Here is a 19298-nt window from a genome sequence, read left to right on the forward strand (position 1 = left end):
GCCCATCTCTCTCTCTCTCTCTCTCTCTCTCTCTCTCTCTCCAGGAAGTATGCTAAAGTGTGACAGGCCCACTGACCTCCAAAAGGAGATAGTCCTGAGACAAAACATCCCCTTATCATACAACTGCCTAGATTCCCTGAATCTGTAGAGAGACAAACATAATTATACATGACCAGGTTTGGTTATTACTAGAGACTGGCCAAATATTCTCGTCCCCTGACCTGTGACCTCTGAATGACCTGATGTTGTCCAAGCTTCCCCGTTAGTCTCATCATACCACAACATGGTGTTTCTGGAAATTTCACCTCAGTACTATTGTATTGGTTCTTTAAACCTCTACTTCCTGCCAGCGGTGAACATTATTTATGAGTCCTTCTAATTGCATCACCACATCTTTCTATCTGACAAGATGTAGATTAAGCGTGATTTATGGTTCTACGGAAGCTCCACGCAGAGCTTTCGCAGAAGTATAAATTACGCTTGAGTCAGGACACACTTATACACATACTTAAACATATGTGCTATATGTAAGAGTAATAAGGCATATGTTGGCAAATAATGTTGAATGACACACACACACACACACACACACACACACACACACACACACACACACACACACACACACACACACAACAGTACTCCTTAGCATCTCTTTTGGGATTGTTGAAGAATTTATTAGAAGAATATATTAGCAGTTCTTTAAAAAAAAAAAACATTTGTCCATATAAAGAGACTCTGTGAATGGGGCACTAATTATTTAAATGCAACTATAATGACATATAAATTCCTTCCACGATACACATACACTAGATGAAGCCATTTTCCTTAACGGCTTTGCATAGGTGCATAGACACATTTTGCATTTTGTACTTTTAGTGCTTAAGAAGTCTTATCTTCTCAGGAAAGAAGTTCAGTCAAACATTCTCCTCAGACTTCAAAAGACAGTGCTTGGGGGACTTGAAGAAGAGGAGAAATGATTTAAAAATGAATTCTTTGTTAAAGTTTGCCTCCTAATGTTGGTCGACTGCTTTGTGTTTTCATAGGTGGTTTTCTTCCCGTCAAACTCTAATGCTTTTAATCTTTTCTCTATTTATTGAGGGTATTAAAGAAAGCTCACATGGATTTGGCTGTCAGTTTGTCCATCTATGCTGCTTGAACATTTATCTTGCATACAAAGTACATTGCATTCTTATCACCTTATTGTGTGTATGGAGGTCATTATGAGAATGATATACAGTGGGGTGGGGGTGGGGGGCTGTATTATTTCTAAGTCTGATGTATTTTAACCATGTTATCTTGGACAGTAGGTTATTTTCAGCAGTTTGCTGTCTCTATTTATGAGGTTCGAAGCTGTCACTCATTTTATTTCAAATGAAAGACTGATATGAGGTTTTTGTGTTTTGAGGCGAGGCAAAGGGGAGTCTCACCTGGTTCCCTGGAGCATTGCCTGCTCATAATAGATAGATCAGATAAACAGTTAAGGGTAGATGTGCTGCTAGTTGACTCATGCAGTGACTCATGCAGTGTTTACTCAGAGGAAAAACAAAAATAAACCGCACAATGAAGCGAAAGATCAATCGCAACGCATAAAGAAGTGGATTTCCTATTTATTTTCGTTGCAGTGATTGTACGTAGGTAATATATGATATACTTACCAGCATCATGTTCTTTATTTAATATCTTCATGTAGGTGGATGCAATCTTTATGAGATTTCAATATGAGAGCATCTTAACATTTAGACACACGTGTACTGAGAAACATATGCCCCTACTACAATCTACAAAAGAGTTTTTATTTACATAGTAAGATCAAAACTTGGAAGTTGCAGTGTCCTGCTATTTTTGGCTCAACAATGGCAGGAAAGTCAGACTTGAAGTGGGACGAAGTTGAGCACGGCTACTCTGTGGTGTGTTTGCTCTTTGATCTGGTGGAGCTTTGATCGACCCCGGAGTACGTACTTAGACTGTCCACGTCGAGGTTGGGTGACAGTTTTCACAGCGCGGTTTCTGTGGCTCAAGTGGCCTGGTTTGACAAGGAAATAGCATTCGCTAAAAGCTTCCTCCACTTCCATTGCTCGGTATTGTGTTTTTTTTGTTCCTTTTCTTTTTTTAGTTTGGGTGACCTTTCCAGAGTCCTGAGTTGACAAGAGTCAGGCAACAGGCAACACAATATTAGAGATGCACCGATTGAGCGGCTGGTGACCAGAATTGGCCGATTTTCACGTGTTCACATGACCGGTGACCGGCCGGTCCGTCTGACGTATGCCGATTTTATGCCTTCAGCTGTTTATGAAATGTCATAAAGTCGTAATTATACACGGCTCTGCAGACTGCTGTACTGGTGTCAGGCGAACAGTCAGCCGCTCTCTCTCTCCCCTCTGAGGCTGAACAACTGGAACATGAAAACCGCACTCACGCAGGTCCCGTGAAATATGACAGCTACAGTTTATCGGAAAATAGCGTTGGGCACACTGAATTTGATAAATGTCCTGTTTGTCAGACGCCAGATGAGACAAGAAGCTAACGTTAGCGAACGCTGCGGTCCCTCTGCCTCTGACGCACCGCTGCAGGACACGCTGTATTCCCCGACACGCTGTATTAACGTTACCGTTTAAAACGCTTTCCAGCTTAGTGTGGGTGCATAACCCTCAAAACCAAGATTACAAACGTAGTAATCTTCCTTCAGCGTTTAGTTTTGTTGCTAAACTGTGTGTAAAATGAGCGGTGACATTAAATCACCGGGAGCTAACATTAGCAGATAAGCCCGTTGACAGCAATGGTATATTGTTCATATTTATGCACAATGACAAATAAAGCAAACTTGCTAAAAAAGGAACTACACGCTGTTTTCAGGTAACGTTACTGATGACGTTTAAACACCCATTGAATTGATGTACAAGTGATTGCAATAGGTCTGTGTGTGTGTGTGTGTGTGTGTGTGTGTGTGTTTTGAGTAATATCTTTATACTGCAAGGCTAAATTTAATTTATTTTTATTTGTTATTTATATATTATTTTATTGCCATTACCTGTTTTCATACAGAAGTTTAGTTTGCTAAATATATATCACATTTTTTTAGTTGGATATTTGATGTGAAAAGAAGGAAATGGTTCTTCCATAACTATCAAAAGCATGGTTCATACAGCAGCAGCAGTGTGATCATGCCATATGAAATGTATAGCTGTGTGTGTATGTGAGGTGTGCATCTGTGTGAGTTCGAGTGAATGTGTTTATTTACTACACTTATTTTTATTGCTGTTAACTGGACCTTTTTATTGTATTCACTGTAAAAAGTTGACTCCTTTTATTATTTTAACTGTTAAAAGTCCTTCTAGGGACAGGGGTTGCAAATTAGCCATGGCTATAAACACTGTGATACAGGCATCGGATTGTTCTTTATGTAATAATCTATGTTTTTTGTATCTGTCCCTATTCAAAAAAACAACAAAATAAAATAACATTGTACTTTAGATGTGTGTGAATTTCCCACACCAGGAGTAATTTATATAGTTCTATTATATAGCGATTAATTCTCTGTTCAAAAAATGTTCTATGTTCTATGACAAATGTAAAATGTTCTATTGAAGAAAAAGATAGAAAATAAATATTTGTGTGTGCTGTAAAATGGTTAGAAAAAAATGTAATTGGAATTGGCTAAAATCGATATCGGCAGGTCAAACCCAATAAAAAATCGGAAATCGGAATTGGCCTAGAAAATTGTAATCGGTGCATCTCTATACATTATACCCTGACACAATCAGAGAGCAAGGTGCAAATCCAGTTTAGGGTAGATTCCATTTAAACATTTTCTCCTTGGTTTCATTTATTCAGCAAAAGGAGGTGATTTTCAGATCAAAGCAGATTCTTTATTACAGTTGTTTTGGAATCAGTGAAATTGCGAAGGGAATGGAGGGAGACAGGCAAGACGGTATCCAAACAAATGAGGTAAACAAATTATCGTTACAGATTATGTTTCCTCTAGACTTTCATGGGATGGAAAGCAAGTTGTACAAGAGGGAAATTTTCAATGTTTATATTTTGTGGGTTTTTCGACTTTGATTGGTTTTCATTGTTTTTCTACCGTCTCCTCTCTTTTGCTTTTACGTGAATGATGAGTGAGCATGCAGCGAACTGTCTTTTGTCTTCTCCCTGACTGCATCACTCTCGCTGCAGCCTAACAACCCCCCCCCCACACACACACACACACACGTACACATCTTATTCAGCCTACTCAAGTTAAGGGAACATATTGGGAAAACCATCCAAAAACATTAGCTCTCATTATGCTTTATAGCCACCCGTTCTCCCTATTCTGTCTTTTACTCACAATCCATCCCATTGTGTGTATGTGCGTGGGGCTGTATGCATGTGCATATACACTACAGCCACCCCCGCAGTAATAAACCACTTTCACTGTAATGCATTTGGGACAACACAAAGTGCCCCCCTCCCTCAATCCCTCCCTCTTGCTTTTTATGGGGGAGTCAATGACACAGGCACCTCCTTTTATGGCAGCACATCCGTGCTGCAGCAATGTTGTGCATTTGTGAATCATGTCAGCCAAATGGCATTGAATGCTGTGCAATAGAAATAAAAATAGATTGGAGTGAATATGGTATGGATTTCTTTTTTTCATATGAACTCCTCGTAGAGGTAGAAACCCTTATAGGAATCCATGTAAATCCAAACAACCAGGCTCTCATAAAGTGCTGAATATCCTGTTACTGCTCTGTGTTGAATTGCGCTTCGGTTTGATCATCCATGACAGTGTGTGTGTGTGTGTGTGTGTGTGTACACATGCGCTTGTGTTTTGCTGGCAGCACGGAGAGATGAGAATTTTGACCATATGCTCTGTGACGGACACACAAAAAACACACACTTGCATGCACGCACACACTTGTAATGAGTGGATTTAAATTCCGGTTGTTCTCTCCCGGCCAAGGCAACTGTCATCATTGTGCAGCAAAACTCCCATAATCCATCTGTGGCATGACAGCATCCTAACAGCTCCACTTCGCAGCAAGAAAAGCTATTCTTTATATCTCTCCATTTCTCGGTCTCTTCCTTTTTCTCCCATTTTCACTCCCCTCTCTTCACATTTCCCCTCCGGACTGGTTTTTATTCTTCTATCTTGTCTCCTTTGGTTTTTCCAATTACAACTTTTTCACTTAATCTCCTTTTTTCTCTAGAAACTTTTTATCTGGGTTTGATTACACTAGAGAGAGAGAAAAATGAGTGATAGCTTGAAATGACTGTTGACCAGGATGATGATGGTAATGGAGATATTCAGAATTATAATTATGTTGTAGAGATGATAGAGATGAGAATGACAATGATGCTATTAATGACAATGATTAAAATTGAGAAGAAGATGATGACAATGAGGATGATGATGAGGTTGATGACGGCAACAATAGCGATGATAATGGTGCTGGCTGGCTTTCTGAGTCCTTTTTCTGAGTTTCTGAGTGTCCATGTTTTCACCTTGGCCCAGATGGAGAGAGACAGACGGAGGGGACGGACACCAGCCGTAAGAGGGACACTCGCTCCTCAGCCGGCCACCACAAGAGTGAGGACACCAGCGACAGCAGGGAGGACGAGGCTGCAGTGAGTCTTTCTTTTTTGCTGTCTTTCTTCTTTTCTGTCTTACCACTCTGGACCGAATAATAATGCGATGTCACAACACAAAATGTGAAAAATGCAAACCATAGGCACCCCTCAAATTGATTTCAGATCCACATTCTCATAAAAAAAAAAACACCCACAGAAAACAAATTAAGATTCTTCTTCATTCACTTCTTTTATTGCCATAAGTGTATCATGAGAAATGCCTTGATAAAATAATCAAAAGGCAGTTGTGGTCTTGACTGGTCTTGAAATATAATCCCTAGTCCTCTTTATCTGAGAACGAGACAAGACCGAGACCTTCAAAAAGTGGTCTTGAGACCAAGACCGATCTCAAGTACTGCAACGCTGCTAGATACAGGTTGAGGTGTTAGGGTTAGTCTAATATAGGTGGGAAACCATTAAACAATCTGTAATCATATTTTATTGTTTCGAAACTTTTCTTTTTGCTCATTAAAACCCATCTACAGTTTGGCCTTGTGACCCCACCCACTGCACTGAATTTGAATAATGTGTCTGGCTCTGGGAGGCTACAGTTCAAAATATATCGTGAATGCATCATGCAATCTAACCTCCTCCTCCAGCATTTATTTCTGTGATAGTTTTAATGCTTGGAGATGTATTATCAAACAGAGTTTGGACCTCAGAGATCATTAGCACTTGGTACATGCAGCAGTAAACCAGCGGGACAATCTGACACTTAAACTATTTTCCCTGCGAGTGCGGGGATTTTTGGGTCAAGTACAGCAATTTTGGACCCACAGAAAAGTTCCAAGTACTGCAGGACCTGCAGAGCACATTAGCCCCAACTGTGTCTTGAAACGGCGAGCTCCCGTTGCTTCCAACAAGCGGTCCAAGGGAGGATCGTTATCAGAATTCCTTCCAAAACCTTTGACAACCCAGTGCAAATGTTTACAGTCTGATCTGAATGTCTGCTAAAGTGGAGTACAAAGCAATATCTCATATAATTGGGGTTGATTTTGCACTGCTTGTTTTTGGTTGTCCGGTCTGAACAGGACAGAGTTTGATTCCAAAATAAGATAAATAAACCACTGTACGCCTTTGTTGTAATCCTTCATCTCTCTTTTCTCACTTTAATTGTATCTAGCCGTTTTCTGTCTTCTTTGGTAAAGTAAAATAACTTTTTTTACTAATCATTCGTCTGTTGGTCTTGAGCCAGGCAATTTATCATTAGTTCCTCCTTCCTCAACCTCAGCTGACCAGGTTTCCAGGCCAGCACTTGCCACTTGCTGTCTACTTTAAATGGTATCTTGCCTGAGGCTCAGATATCTGTAAAACTACAGATAGGTGCCAAAGAATCAGACCGTTAAATGTTCACCGTATCTGTGTATGTCTGTGTTGAAAATTTGATACAAAAAGGGGCCAAATCATTGAAGAGCAGGGGATGTAGACATACAGATTAATGAGCTGTATTAGATTTAGTTATTGGTATTTTTATAATAAAAAGCTTTTACCTCTCTGCCTGCTAAAGAGGATCATTACACTGGGCTATAAAGGAAGTCCCTAAGAAGCTGCTGTATGTGGAATGAATTTAAATGAATTAGCTAGTTAAGAACCAGTATCGGTACAGTTTATTATAAGAAATGATCAGTGTTTTTATTCTTTTTTTCCATTTTTTTTGCTTCCATCAATATAATAACACATAATTAAGAACTGATTTTAAATACCTAACTATATTTGTTTTTAACAATATTGCATGTCTCTCTTTTAGACATATGTCCCTGTGTCATATCATAGTGGTCACACTGTTTTCTGACCTGCATGTGCAGCGTTATGTCGCTAATACAGTAATCCCTCCATACAAAACATACAGTACGTGCTTGGCCACAAACAAGCTGTGGCTGCATGAGTTTAAGACCCAAACACAGTTAAAGTTAAATACCCAAATTGTAACGATATTGCTGTATTTCTGTTGACTAGCTGGGGGGACCGTCTGAGAGAAAAAAGACAATATACTATATCTTATTCCATGAAATGCAGTCGTCTTCAAAATCGATTTAAGTGAAGGCTTTGGGAAATGTGCTTGGAGAGATAAGAGTCATGAAGGGTAGCCGGCAGGTTTTTTTTTTTCCCCTGAATGGTCTTCCTCTAAACTCTAAACCTGCCTGATAGCGTTAGGGCTCCTCTTCTGTAACAGTCAAATGAAAAGCGGCTCTCAGGATGAGTCAGTCTCGTGCACTGAAGCTCAAATATTCGGCTGCACTCTAAGCATTCTGCTGAAGTCACTAAAATGTGTCAGAAAGTTTATGGCATGGCCTTTTATGAATTTTAATAGCATCGCTTTGTCATTTGTCCCCTAAACGACAGGTGATAGATTTGGTTTGCCTCAAATAATGATCACTTAGATGAACTGTGTTCACACTCGGACGGTAAACACGCTCTAAATCATCACAATTACAATATAGGACATAGAATTGGCCTGCTGCAGGAGGTGCTTAGTTGGATTTATGATCTGTAGAGTATAAGACTGAGTTCCATTTATGGTTATCTATAACACTGCTTTATTTGTTACAAGGAATGGGTTCTAGCCTTTCAAAGATGTGTGTGTGTGTGTGTGTGTGTGTGTGTGTGTGTGTGTGTGTGTGTGTGTGTGTGTGTGTGTGTGTGTGTGTGTGTGTGTGTGTGTGTGTGTGTGTGTGTGTGTGTGTGTGTGTGTGTGTGTGTGTGTGTGTGTGTGTGTCAACACAGTTTACCCTAAAGACTTTTCTGTTTGGCTCTAAAACCACATCTCTCTTCATTTATAATTTACATGCCCATTTACCAGCTCTTTGTTCCAGCAGTGCTTGACCTCTGCTGAGTGCGTGCGCGTCTGTGTGCTTCTATATGTGTATACATAGCATACCATGTTTCATATTTCTCTCGAGGCTTTGCTGCTCGTTCCGCACCGACATCCAAAGCAACATAACTGACACATTCAGTCGATGTGACGTTGCTCCAGTGAGAGCGCTCCTTCACTTAGAAAATGTCAGTGGCAAAGGCCAAAGCTGTACTCCGTGTCACCAGGCCTGATAGTCAAAGTTAGTTTAACGCCAGATGTGTGTGTGTGTGTGTGAGTGTGTGTAAGAGAGAGAAAGACCGAGAGAGTGGAGGATGATATAGTGTGTTTAATGTGCTGTAATATGGGTCAGGGGGACAGAGGCCCTTCTCCCTTGTTTGCCTTCCTTGTTGAGCTCCTCTAATGTTTTGTGCTGCACTAATAGCTCACTAAAGCTGCCATTTCAGAAATGTCAAACAATGAAACTAAAATTGCATGGATGAAAACAAACAGAAAAGCCTCCAAGGCTGTGTGCACTCAGGATTAATAGACAGCCTAAAAGGGAGTGGAATGACCTTATTGCAAATGGGCAGCACAAACACTTGTCTTGGGCTTACATCAGGGAGATACAAGGACTGTCACACACACATAGATAGAGAAAGATAATGTTGCATTGCCTACTGCTTAAATTCATATAAGGAGGTCTTTTATAAGACTTGCAATACACACTGAGTCTCTAAACAACACTTTTTTTCAATTTTTAATCCGTTTCTTGCAATTCCTGCCTCCTGCTTCCTCTCTAAAAGTGCAAGAAAGAGCTAAGTGGCATCCTTGGTGTGAGTGAAGGTAAAGAGCTGAATGCTGTTTTCTGATTTAAAAAAAACAACTTGTAAACGTGTATTTCCTGTGCCTCTCTTTTTTGTTGTCAGATGGACGGAGAAAGTGGTGGCAGCGGAAAGAAAGCACATTAGAGGGAAGTAGAAAAAGACGGGAGAGGGTAAAGGCGAGGACAGACAAAAGGGAGGACATGAGGTGATGGAAGGAAACAAGAGAAAATCAGAAATAAAGCAAGGTGAAAAGATGAGGAGCAGGATCGTCTGTAGAGGAAGTAATTGCTCTCTGCTTCTGTGAGAAAAAAAGGCTGCGACTCAACATCACACGTTTGCCTCTGCACCTTTTTTCTTTGCCTGCAAATCACTAAAATTGCTGCTTAAATGGTTGAAAGAGTGTCAGGGTTGGCAATTACAGGGACCCACTCAGGGTGTTTTATTTTGTATTTTTTGAAAGACATGGAATATCTCTCTGGCCACCTGCTTTTCAAGATGAAACCTGCAATAGATTTACACTGTCGCAAAATGTGTGTGTGTGTGTTTTTATGTGCATCTCAGGGGAGCCTCCAGGTGGTTACCACTTTGTCTGACAGTCTTTCTAAGTTATATCAAGCTAGGTGTGTCCTTATTCCATTTGGTGCCTACATATTACCGTGTGTGTGTGTGTGTGTGTGTGTGTGTGTGTGTGTGTGTGTGTGTGTGTGTGTGTGTGTGTGTGTGTGTGTGTGTGTGTGTGTGTGTGTGTGTGTGTGTGTGGTTAATATGGATGAGGTGTAGATTGTGTCAAAAGGTATTTTGCTTGTCAGTCACAGATATTTAATAGACGGTAACACTTACAAAATTGGGGAAGAAAAACATAAAGATGCATGCCATGTAGGGGTGGACCATATGGCTTCAAAATGATATCAAGATATTGCAATGTATTTATGCAAAAATTATATCTTTTTAGATATGCTATTTATTCATATATCGTACAATATTCATACATTATGTTCACTATCGCAGAAGATAAAAAAACATCTTTAACTTTTAGGCCAATAAATCTATAATGCATTGGTATATAAAGAACCCTATATTTTATTATACATCTCGCACACACACACACACACACATTTGCACTACCGTGGGAACATTTCCTGCTTTCATCGGTATTCCCTGTTTGCCAGAGTTGGAGCGAGTGCCATATCGCTGAAGAGTTGGATTTTTGTGTTTTGCTTCAGTTTTTAGCTTTCCTCGAGGGAGTTTTCTATAGGTGCCTGCTTTCAAGTATCTATTTTTGTTTTCTTTTAGCCTGCACTCTCATCTAAGAGTGGCCTCAAAACATTAATCAGTGAATGCAGCGATGCGTTGGATGTAACTCAGTGATGTTCCATACAGCATACGTACTGCTAATGAAAAAAAAACTCAGGACAACTTTACAGGTTAACATTATATCAAGGTTATTGCAATGTATTTATGCAAAAATTATATATATTTTTTGCTATTCATTCATATTTCGTACAATATTCATACATTTTGTTCAGTATCACAGAAGATGAAAAACGTCTTTAACTTTCAGGCCAATAAATCTATCATGCATTGGTGTATAAAGAACCCTATATTATATTATATATATATATATATATATATATATATATATATATATATATATATATATATATATATATATATATATACACACACACACACACACACACACACACACACACACACACACACACGGCAGGCCAGCGACTCCACGAAGTCCACTTTTCCAGACATGATAGTGGGCTGTGATAGGTCAGTTAGCCAAGGTAAAGGCCTGCAAACGAGGTCATGCAGATTAGAAGAGAGGGGAGTAAGGCAAGGAGATATTTCACGGGAGAAAAGGCTGCACCATTGTCTTTCACTTGACGGAGATTTTAATCATAGTGGCAATTTTACAGCAGCTCATAAACTCCAGCAGCCAGGCCTTATTGTTAACCTCCAATTGCTTTCAGGGCTGTAAATATGGCCGCCTTACATCGCTCTGGCCTTGCCGGTAGTTTATGGGAGTTGGGAAGGAGCTGCTGCTGGCACTGGGAGACTTGCCTGAGAATGATGAGGATCAGAGAGCACGGGCTGACTAGTAAATAAACACATGGCTGATCAGCGGGACTCGACACACTCGACTGCACCGCACATATTTGGCCGTGATGATACAATGCTGCGTGCACTAGGCGGGTATTAGGCTTCATGTAATCTGTAAATGGACCCAAACATAGGGATTAGCCTTTGATTGCTCAATTTGACATTTAGATTTGACCATGAAGATCAGTGGCACATGACTCATTTTTTTCCACCAGATACCCATTACATTTATTTAGCATTTCCAGTGTTGTCACGAATTAAAAAGGATTGTGGATGGGCGAGTCAGGGTGACACAACCAGGCCGTGACTCAGTGACCTCCGCTCTGACATTTGATTGAGGGAGTCCTCTCCTGCTGATTGGATCCACAGCCAGTCAAGTGGAAATGGATCTCCCATGAGGCATTTGGTACATAGGCCTGAGCGCCCTACTCAGTGATGTTTGAGCTCGTACTGCGTTTGTTTTCTGCCACTTTTCTCAAGTGTGTCGTCGCCTGTGATTACCAAAACAGTTTAATTACATTTTTGTCCTTAATTAAGAACTCCACTGCCAACATGAAATAGAGCTATTATTGGTGGACTCTTCTCTGTTCCTAAGTAAGCACAACAGTCAGTTGCAAAATATGAACTCAGAGCTTTTAGACAGTGGTGGGTCAGTTCCTCCCGAGGCGCTAATGACAACTTGAGCACTCATAGCAGAGGAAGGTTATAAGATAGAAACTGAGACAGTGAGGTTTGCTCTACAGGAATTGCAGACGGTAACCAACTATAGCCCAGACACTATTATCAATAAAGTTGCAGTTCTCACACAATCTGATTTTGTCACACAATAATCTCACTCAAGAAGTCTATTGAAACTCTAATCTGGGGCATTCAAGCACACCAGATGGTTAAAAACGGCGTCTAGACACACTGTTTGTATTGTTTCAGGAAGTTGGTCTACACTGTTGGGTGGTTTACAACCTCTCTGATTGTCTGACTCCATATTTTCTCTTGTCCTCTAAGTGTCTTCATAACTGATGGAAACGATGGCCATAGCTATTAAAATGAGACCCAAATTGTAATAAGATATGTTTTTTAATTAAATTGTTCTTTGAGTGTTCCCTATTTAGTAATTTGATTTCTTTAGTCGTGGATTAAACCAAATCAAATGACTAGAGCTATGTTCAGTATTTGTCTGGTGTTTTTGTCTTACCATTTCAAACTGTTAAAGTACTGGTCCATATGCAGCAATGCATCTTCCCTTGATAATTAATTCATTCACTTGGATGTACATAATTCCACTTGGTTTGGCCACAAGCCTCTGATAACTAGCTGTTACCCTATTAAAAAAAAGTGAATTCTTCCCTGTCAGTTTTCAAACTTGGGGGTGTTGACAGCTCTGTTATATGAGGCTATTTGGGGTTCAGTCCAGAATTGTTTTTTTCCCCTCTGGGTGCTTCAGTGCTTTCACTCATTCTCACTGTCACATATCAGGCATTTGTCAGCCTGGTGTTGGTTCACAGAGGATGGAGATCCAAGCTGTGGGCCTGCAGTAAACTCCCAGGCAGGGCTCCAGCACTGAGGTCTGCAATGTCTACTCTGCTACCCACGACCAGATGCCAAAAGATGCTGTTTCTCAAGACCAACAGCTCTGTGTTGATATGCAGTATACTGTCCGTGCACATAAATTGTAGATGATACCTACAACCACATACCAAACTAAACAATTTATTTAATGAGAGCATTTGATTTTATATCCATCCTCGACAGGGAGGAAAATAATTACACAAGCGGGGTCACCCTCAATCCTTTTTGGCACACTACTGAAGAATCCTGCTCTTTCCTCACTGCCTCTGGTTCCTACCAGCTGGCTCTGTTCCAGCAGCGGTCAGTGCTAAGCTGTTACCGGCTGACTGTTTGCTGTTGATGGTCAGTTTCACGCTGGGGCCAATGCTGGGGGAAGGTTATTAGGTGTAGACATTACACTAGACCTATATGATTGTCTATTTTTCACACTGCTGACCCTCTCTCTCTGTGGGGTACTTTCTATTACACTGATGTGATGGATGGCTGCTGAGTGTTGTCAAAGTGGACCGCTGATAAAGGTGTGGGAAGTTAATGAGTTCAGGGCTGCAAAAGTCCCATCATCCCAAGAGAAATGATGCTCCAAAGTTTTGTGAGGGACAGGTCAATCATGTCGAAAAAGATAATCAGTAAAAGTTGTATGTCTATAAACACCCTTTTGGTTTTGGAAATCAAGCTTTGGACGATTTATGGAATTAATTTGAATTGTTTTTTTTTTACGTTGTGAATTGTCCCTTAAACCCTTGACATTATTCAAGATTTGGTCAAGGCTGTAATACTTAGCTGTAAATGGACCTTAGGTTGTGGGAGTTGATGGGAAATGTATATTCTTATCTGCCACTTCAGTCTGATCATTGCCTATATCTCCTATGTGGTAAGAATATACATGTTTGCCTTTATTCCTACTCATATGGCTTTTTTATGCCACTCTTGTATCACTTAATGCTTAATTCACAAGGTTGATTTTAAAGCAAATGTTAGATTGGAATTGTGCTTATATCATAACTACGCAGACCTACTCATACATGATCTGCAGTGTTATACGAACAGGATTCTTGAGAACATAAGGAGCTGACAGTCAAATGCCTTGGATAGGAAAAAGCATCAACCCCTGCAAGACAAACTTGTTAGACTGCTTAATGTTTTAAGTGCTTTTAGAAGGCTGGATTGTAGAAAATGGCCTCGCAGGATGGCGTCAGTGTAGACGCTTGTGTAGAAGATGCCTGTGTCTGCCAGATTAAGCAAGCAGGTGCTGCTCCTGTTGCCACTTGATAAAGGGAAACAAAAAATATGCACACCTCCATTTTTCTCCTGTTCCATAAAGACGTAAACAAGGCAGGGATAAGAACCTTACTGAACAATAGAAGCAGTAGAAGCGTAGAATTCTCAGTCTCTCTTTATTTGTCTTGCCAAATCTCCCACTGCTGAGGCATTTACTTGACGAGAGGCAGATAAGGAAGACTTGGCAGGGTAGCACCATGGATAGATAGATAGATGGATGGACGGATGGATGCAGTGATGTGAGTAATTGAATTGGACACAACATTCTTGTGGTGTGGGTATGGTGTATTTCTGTGGGTTTAAGGAAGAGGAGCACGCTCATTTGCGCTCCTGTGGGAACATTTCTTGCTTTAATCAGTATTCCCTGTTTGCCAGAGTTGGAGCGAGTGCCATATCGCTGAAGAGTTGGGTTTTTGTGTTTTGCCCCTCGAGGGAGTTTTCTATAGGTGCCTGCTTTCTCCCTTTGTTTTCTTTTAGCCTGCACTCTCTCATCTAAGAGTGGCCTCATAACAATCCGTGAATGCAGCGATGCGTTGGATGTAACTCATTGATGTTCCATACAACATACGTACTGCTAATGGAAAAAAAACTCAGGACATCTTTACAGGTTAACATTTGTGTTGGTGTAGATACACGTTGGCAGCAGTTTGATGTATCTGGACCTTCACTCCCACTTCAGTGATCTATTGAAGTTGTTCTCATACATACAGTACGTTAGAGGTTCAAGATCAGTGGGAGTTTATGTTGTCGCTCCGTGTCTCTGTGTGTCTTTCGCTTTTAGTATCTTTCTTTGCTTCTCTTCCCTACGCCCCCTCCTCTCCAGCTACCTCTTCTTTGCTCCCAGTCCTTCTCCTCTTATTCCACTGGTGTGTGTTTCCAGTCTATAATGTATTGTCTCCTGTGGTGAACCAGCCCATGGGCCTTACATTGATCTCTGCTGTCCCTACGCTGTCCTGGCAGAGGCCAGACACTTGGAGCCTGCTGATTGATCTTTGCCTGTTTCACCACCTATGGTCCCCCCCCACGGTCCCCCCCCCCCACCTTGTTCCCCTCCCTGTCTTCAACTCCTTTATTTGCCTCGTCATCACTTCTCTGCCTCCTCTTCTTCTACCAGTCTTCATCTCCTCTCCCTTATACACCAGAATGATCTGGGCTACTGTCTATAATGTAGTCAACATGGTAACACTTTAACTCTCCTATTTAGCATTTATAAGCAGTATATAAACGCTTAATACATTGTTTAACACACTATAATGTAGTTGTAAGCAATGTTTATTAATGCATTGTTCGACAATGATAACATCACATATGAGTTATCCTTGTCTGGTGTATAATCAGTTAATTGATTGATAACGCAGTTACATATTTAATGATGTATGCTGATGCACATAAACCAATCCTTACAGTGTGTTTATGAAACATTAACAGTTTATGCCCATGTACAAATCATTCACAGGTGGGTTTAAAATGCGCTCAAATCTCATGAAGACACATTGAGTGTTTAATTCTCAACCTTGGAAATAGTCTTTTGACAAAATAATTCTTGTCTCAAGGGTCACGGGGGGAGGGGGCATTTTGACAAAATGCATTAATACACTTGCTTATAACTACATTATAATGTGTTGTAAACATCTATTGTTTATATACTACTTATGAACACTAAAATGAGAGTGCTCAAAAAAAATGTTACCTTTAGATTTCTCAGTATTATTTTCCAATATATACAATATATAATAACAGTTCAAATGAGTTTATCATGTTATTTTTTTCTCATCATGGCCACTGTAGCTTGAAAATAAAAGTAGACATGACTGTAAAACTATATAATAATATTTACACTGTGGGTGTCTTGACATTAAGCAGAGTACAACATAATTACAAAAAGGTGTCAGGACAGGGGGAAGTTTTGGACATGCAACGTAAGTACTGCAATACACTTGCTGTACAACCTAACCTATGCAATAGGAGATCTGACTGCATGCACTTAGAGGACATGCATTAAAAAAAGAAAATGGCAAAAACTACAAATTAATGCTTCATGTTCACAGTGATGGCTTACACTGACTGCGTGCAGACATGAGCAGGAACAATGTAAAGGTTCGACAACCTCCACCACTCTGCCTCACTCACCTTCCCCTCGACCTCCTCCTTCTCCTCCTCATCTCACCTCATCCTATGAGGATGAGAAGTAGCATGCTTTGCATTAGCATCAAAATTATATTTCACAATGGTCCATTATAATACTGGTATAATGATATGATTATAATGCCATGATATTTTAGTCAACCTGCTGCACTTAACAGTTACAGATCACACTGCTGTGGTTACCATAGAAACAACATTTCGAGTTTGACCTTTAAAAGATATTGTGAGACATTACCCTCTTTTCCAGACATGCCACATACATCAGATATGATCTTGCAATTAATGTGCTGCTGTGACAACTTACATGTCGTAACAGGCGTGCAGGGGAAAAAAAAAAGGATTTAAGATTAAACAATGAATGTGACTATGAAATGGCTGAGATAAACGAAAAGAAGGTGATTATTTTTCATGTATTTCATTCAGGGGTAATGGCCTAAACGGGCCAGTCAGGCAGTCTATTAATCTGTCTACGGTAGCGGACAGAGTTAGTCGCTGAAGCGCTTTGTCTGGCTCTGTTGTTATTGTCAGGATGTCAGTTCCTTTAAGCGTCCTCCTGGATTTATTAAGTCATTAAACAACCCGCTGTCTTGATTTTTCTCACCAGTAGAAGTTTGCAGGTATATCGATGCATGAGTCGATGCCGCTGGCTGGGAGGCATAGATGGATCCGGACTGGCCCTTTCAAACTCTTGTGAGATGGCAACTGGCAGGAGAAAACCAATTTTTATCGGCTTTTTCAATTTGCGCTTGACCAGACAGGAGCAACATTATGCTAATTTCAATCGGTGAATCAATGGTGTAGTGTGTGTGTGTGTGTGTGTCTTTGTCTCTGTTGTGTGCTCATTCAAAATTGAATTGAAACAACAGATGCATAAATAAGCAATACTTGGATTGCTTTTTCAAAGCGGTTTCTTTTTCTGTACTTTATATCATTCCGGTCTCAGTAACTTGTGAATCGACATGTTAAGACAATCACGGCAGCTCCCACCAAACATTAATTAGCCAACATCACACACACTCACACACACAGATGACTTTAATCCTCTACCTAGGGCTGGGCGATATGGAGAAAATCAAATATCCCGATATTTTTGACCAAATATCTCGATATCTATACCGCAACGATATTGTAGGGTTGACTATTGGTGCTTTCACAAAATATTTACACAATGAGATTTTTGATAAATAATCATCAGTAAGGTGGATATAATGACTAAGTGGGTAAAGGCAAATAATAGAACAGTTACAACAGTCTGGTAAGTTCAAAAAAGTACATCACTTTACTGTAATGCAGCCTTTAAAACCAGGAAAAGACAACACTTATGTCGTATCACGATATTACGATATCCAAAATCTAAGACCTCTAGTCTCATATCACGATATCGATATAATAGTGATATAATATCGATATATTGATATATTGCCCAGCTCTACCTCTACCCAATGATAAAACAGCCCACGACAATAAACCAGCAAGCATCTGCTTAATACATTTGTGTTGATATGAGAGGGACAGATGACAAATGAGCAAAAATATTTTCTAAAACTTCTGTAGCGGGTTAAATCCACACGGAAGAGAATCTCCAAATCTTCGCCAGATGGCAAAAAATTGGCAACTGTTAAAAGTTCCCTCTGAAGTATTTAGAACCATCCAACAGCCACACCCTGCGAGGCTTGAAATGTCTCCATCATTCTCACATCTGTTCTGAGTTTTTTGTTGTTGTTGTCATCTGCAAAAGTTGCCTTGAAGAATGCAATTTTGGTTTTCTTTTTACATGAAACTGTATCTGCATTTCTGCCTGCCTGCTTTCTTTTCATGGCTTAAGTCACCGAATAGCAATACGCATGTGCCAGTGCACAGATGAAGGAAGAGGGCATATAATGTATTGCAATATTGATCATTTCTCTCACCTCACTCTGTCTCATGTATGCCCGCAGGAGTGTGAAGACAAACCAACAGTGGCCAGTGCTTGGATCTGTTTGTATGCAACATGTCTCTCTCAGTGTCCAGAGGATTTTATGTTGCCGTAATTAATGCAAGCACGAGTGCTTGATTTACAGAAGAGGTTTAGGTGTTGTTTGCAGATAATGTGGTTAAATGGTTAGGATGGAAGTTGGCAAACAGCTAATGAAGACTAACAATGTGCAAGCCAAACATCGTTGATAATTTAAAGCTTCAGCAATGACGGATACAAGTCCACTTGTCACACACTGCACACATGCAGCGGTAAAAACGCAACTCGTATAAATAAAAAAAATCTTTCATTATCTCACAAGCTTCACTGTGAAGAATGACATAGTTTGTTCTTTGATTGGATAATTTTACATGACTTGTGTGAAATGTAGGGTGAAAAAACCATCTCAAAAGACAGAGTACTTGGGTTTTGTCATGTGGAAAAGCTACAGAAGGTTTGGTTGAATTTGTATCACACCTAGAGCCATAAAAGAGGGACTGTATAATATACATGTTAAATGACCCGTTATACTATTCCCAGAATTTTATGTACAGTAGGCGCAGAGAGAATCAGACAGACTGGTGGACACAAAAACTGTGCGTGGATGTGATGGACACAGCGACAGAAGAAGAGATGATGAGACAGACGTACAGAGTGAAATTTGAAAGAGGTGACCTTAAGCAGCCAATCATTATCCTCCTGCGGCATAGGAAACCGCAATAATGCAATAAAAGTTCAAGATGCAATGATTTTATTGCTGTACTATCTGAAGTTTTCTAGGGATTTGTGTCAGTCTGCTGAAGAGAAGAAAAAAGACAGGACCTAAATCACACACAAACAATATAATAATATGAACCGTGCAGTACACCGAAGGCCAATGTCTTCACATAGTGTTCTCTAACAAAGTATACTTGTAAAAAATCCTTGAATACGTCCAGAACACTGAAGAAGTGAGTGGTGTCATACAGTGTGTGGGCTTCCTGAAGAGTTTTGTATTACAGGTAGTGGTATA

At 40.2% G+C, this 19298-nt stretch overlaps 1 protein-coding gene across 3 annotated transcripts in view; it reads left to right on the forward strand.

Annotated features, from left to right (window-relative positions):
• b4galnt4a (beta-1,4-N-acetyl-galactosaminyl transferase 4a) overlaps nucleotides 1-19298 on the forward strand; it is a 147973-nt gene that overhangs the window by 49427 nt on the left and 79248 nt on the right. For all 3 annotated transcript variants that reach the window (XM_028584462.1, XM_028584464.1, XM_028584465.1), the window contains one exon: nucleotides 5498-5610. In XM_028584462.1, coding sequence (XP_028440263.1) covers nucleotides 5498-5610 — 113 coding nt within the window. The remainder of the gene's footprint in view (nucleotides 1-5497; nucleotides 5611-19298) is intronic.

The sequence above is a fragment of the Perca flavescens genome, chromosome 8 (assembly GCF_004354835.1).
Source record: "Perca flavescens isolate YP-PL-M2 chromosome 8, PFLA_1.0, whole genome shotgun sequence".
NCBI lineage: Eukaryota > Metazoa > Chordata > Actinopteri > Perciformes > Percidae > Perca > Perca flavescens.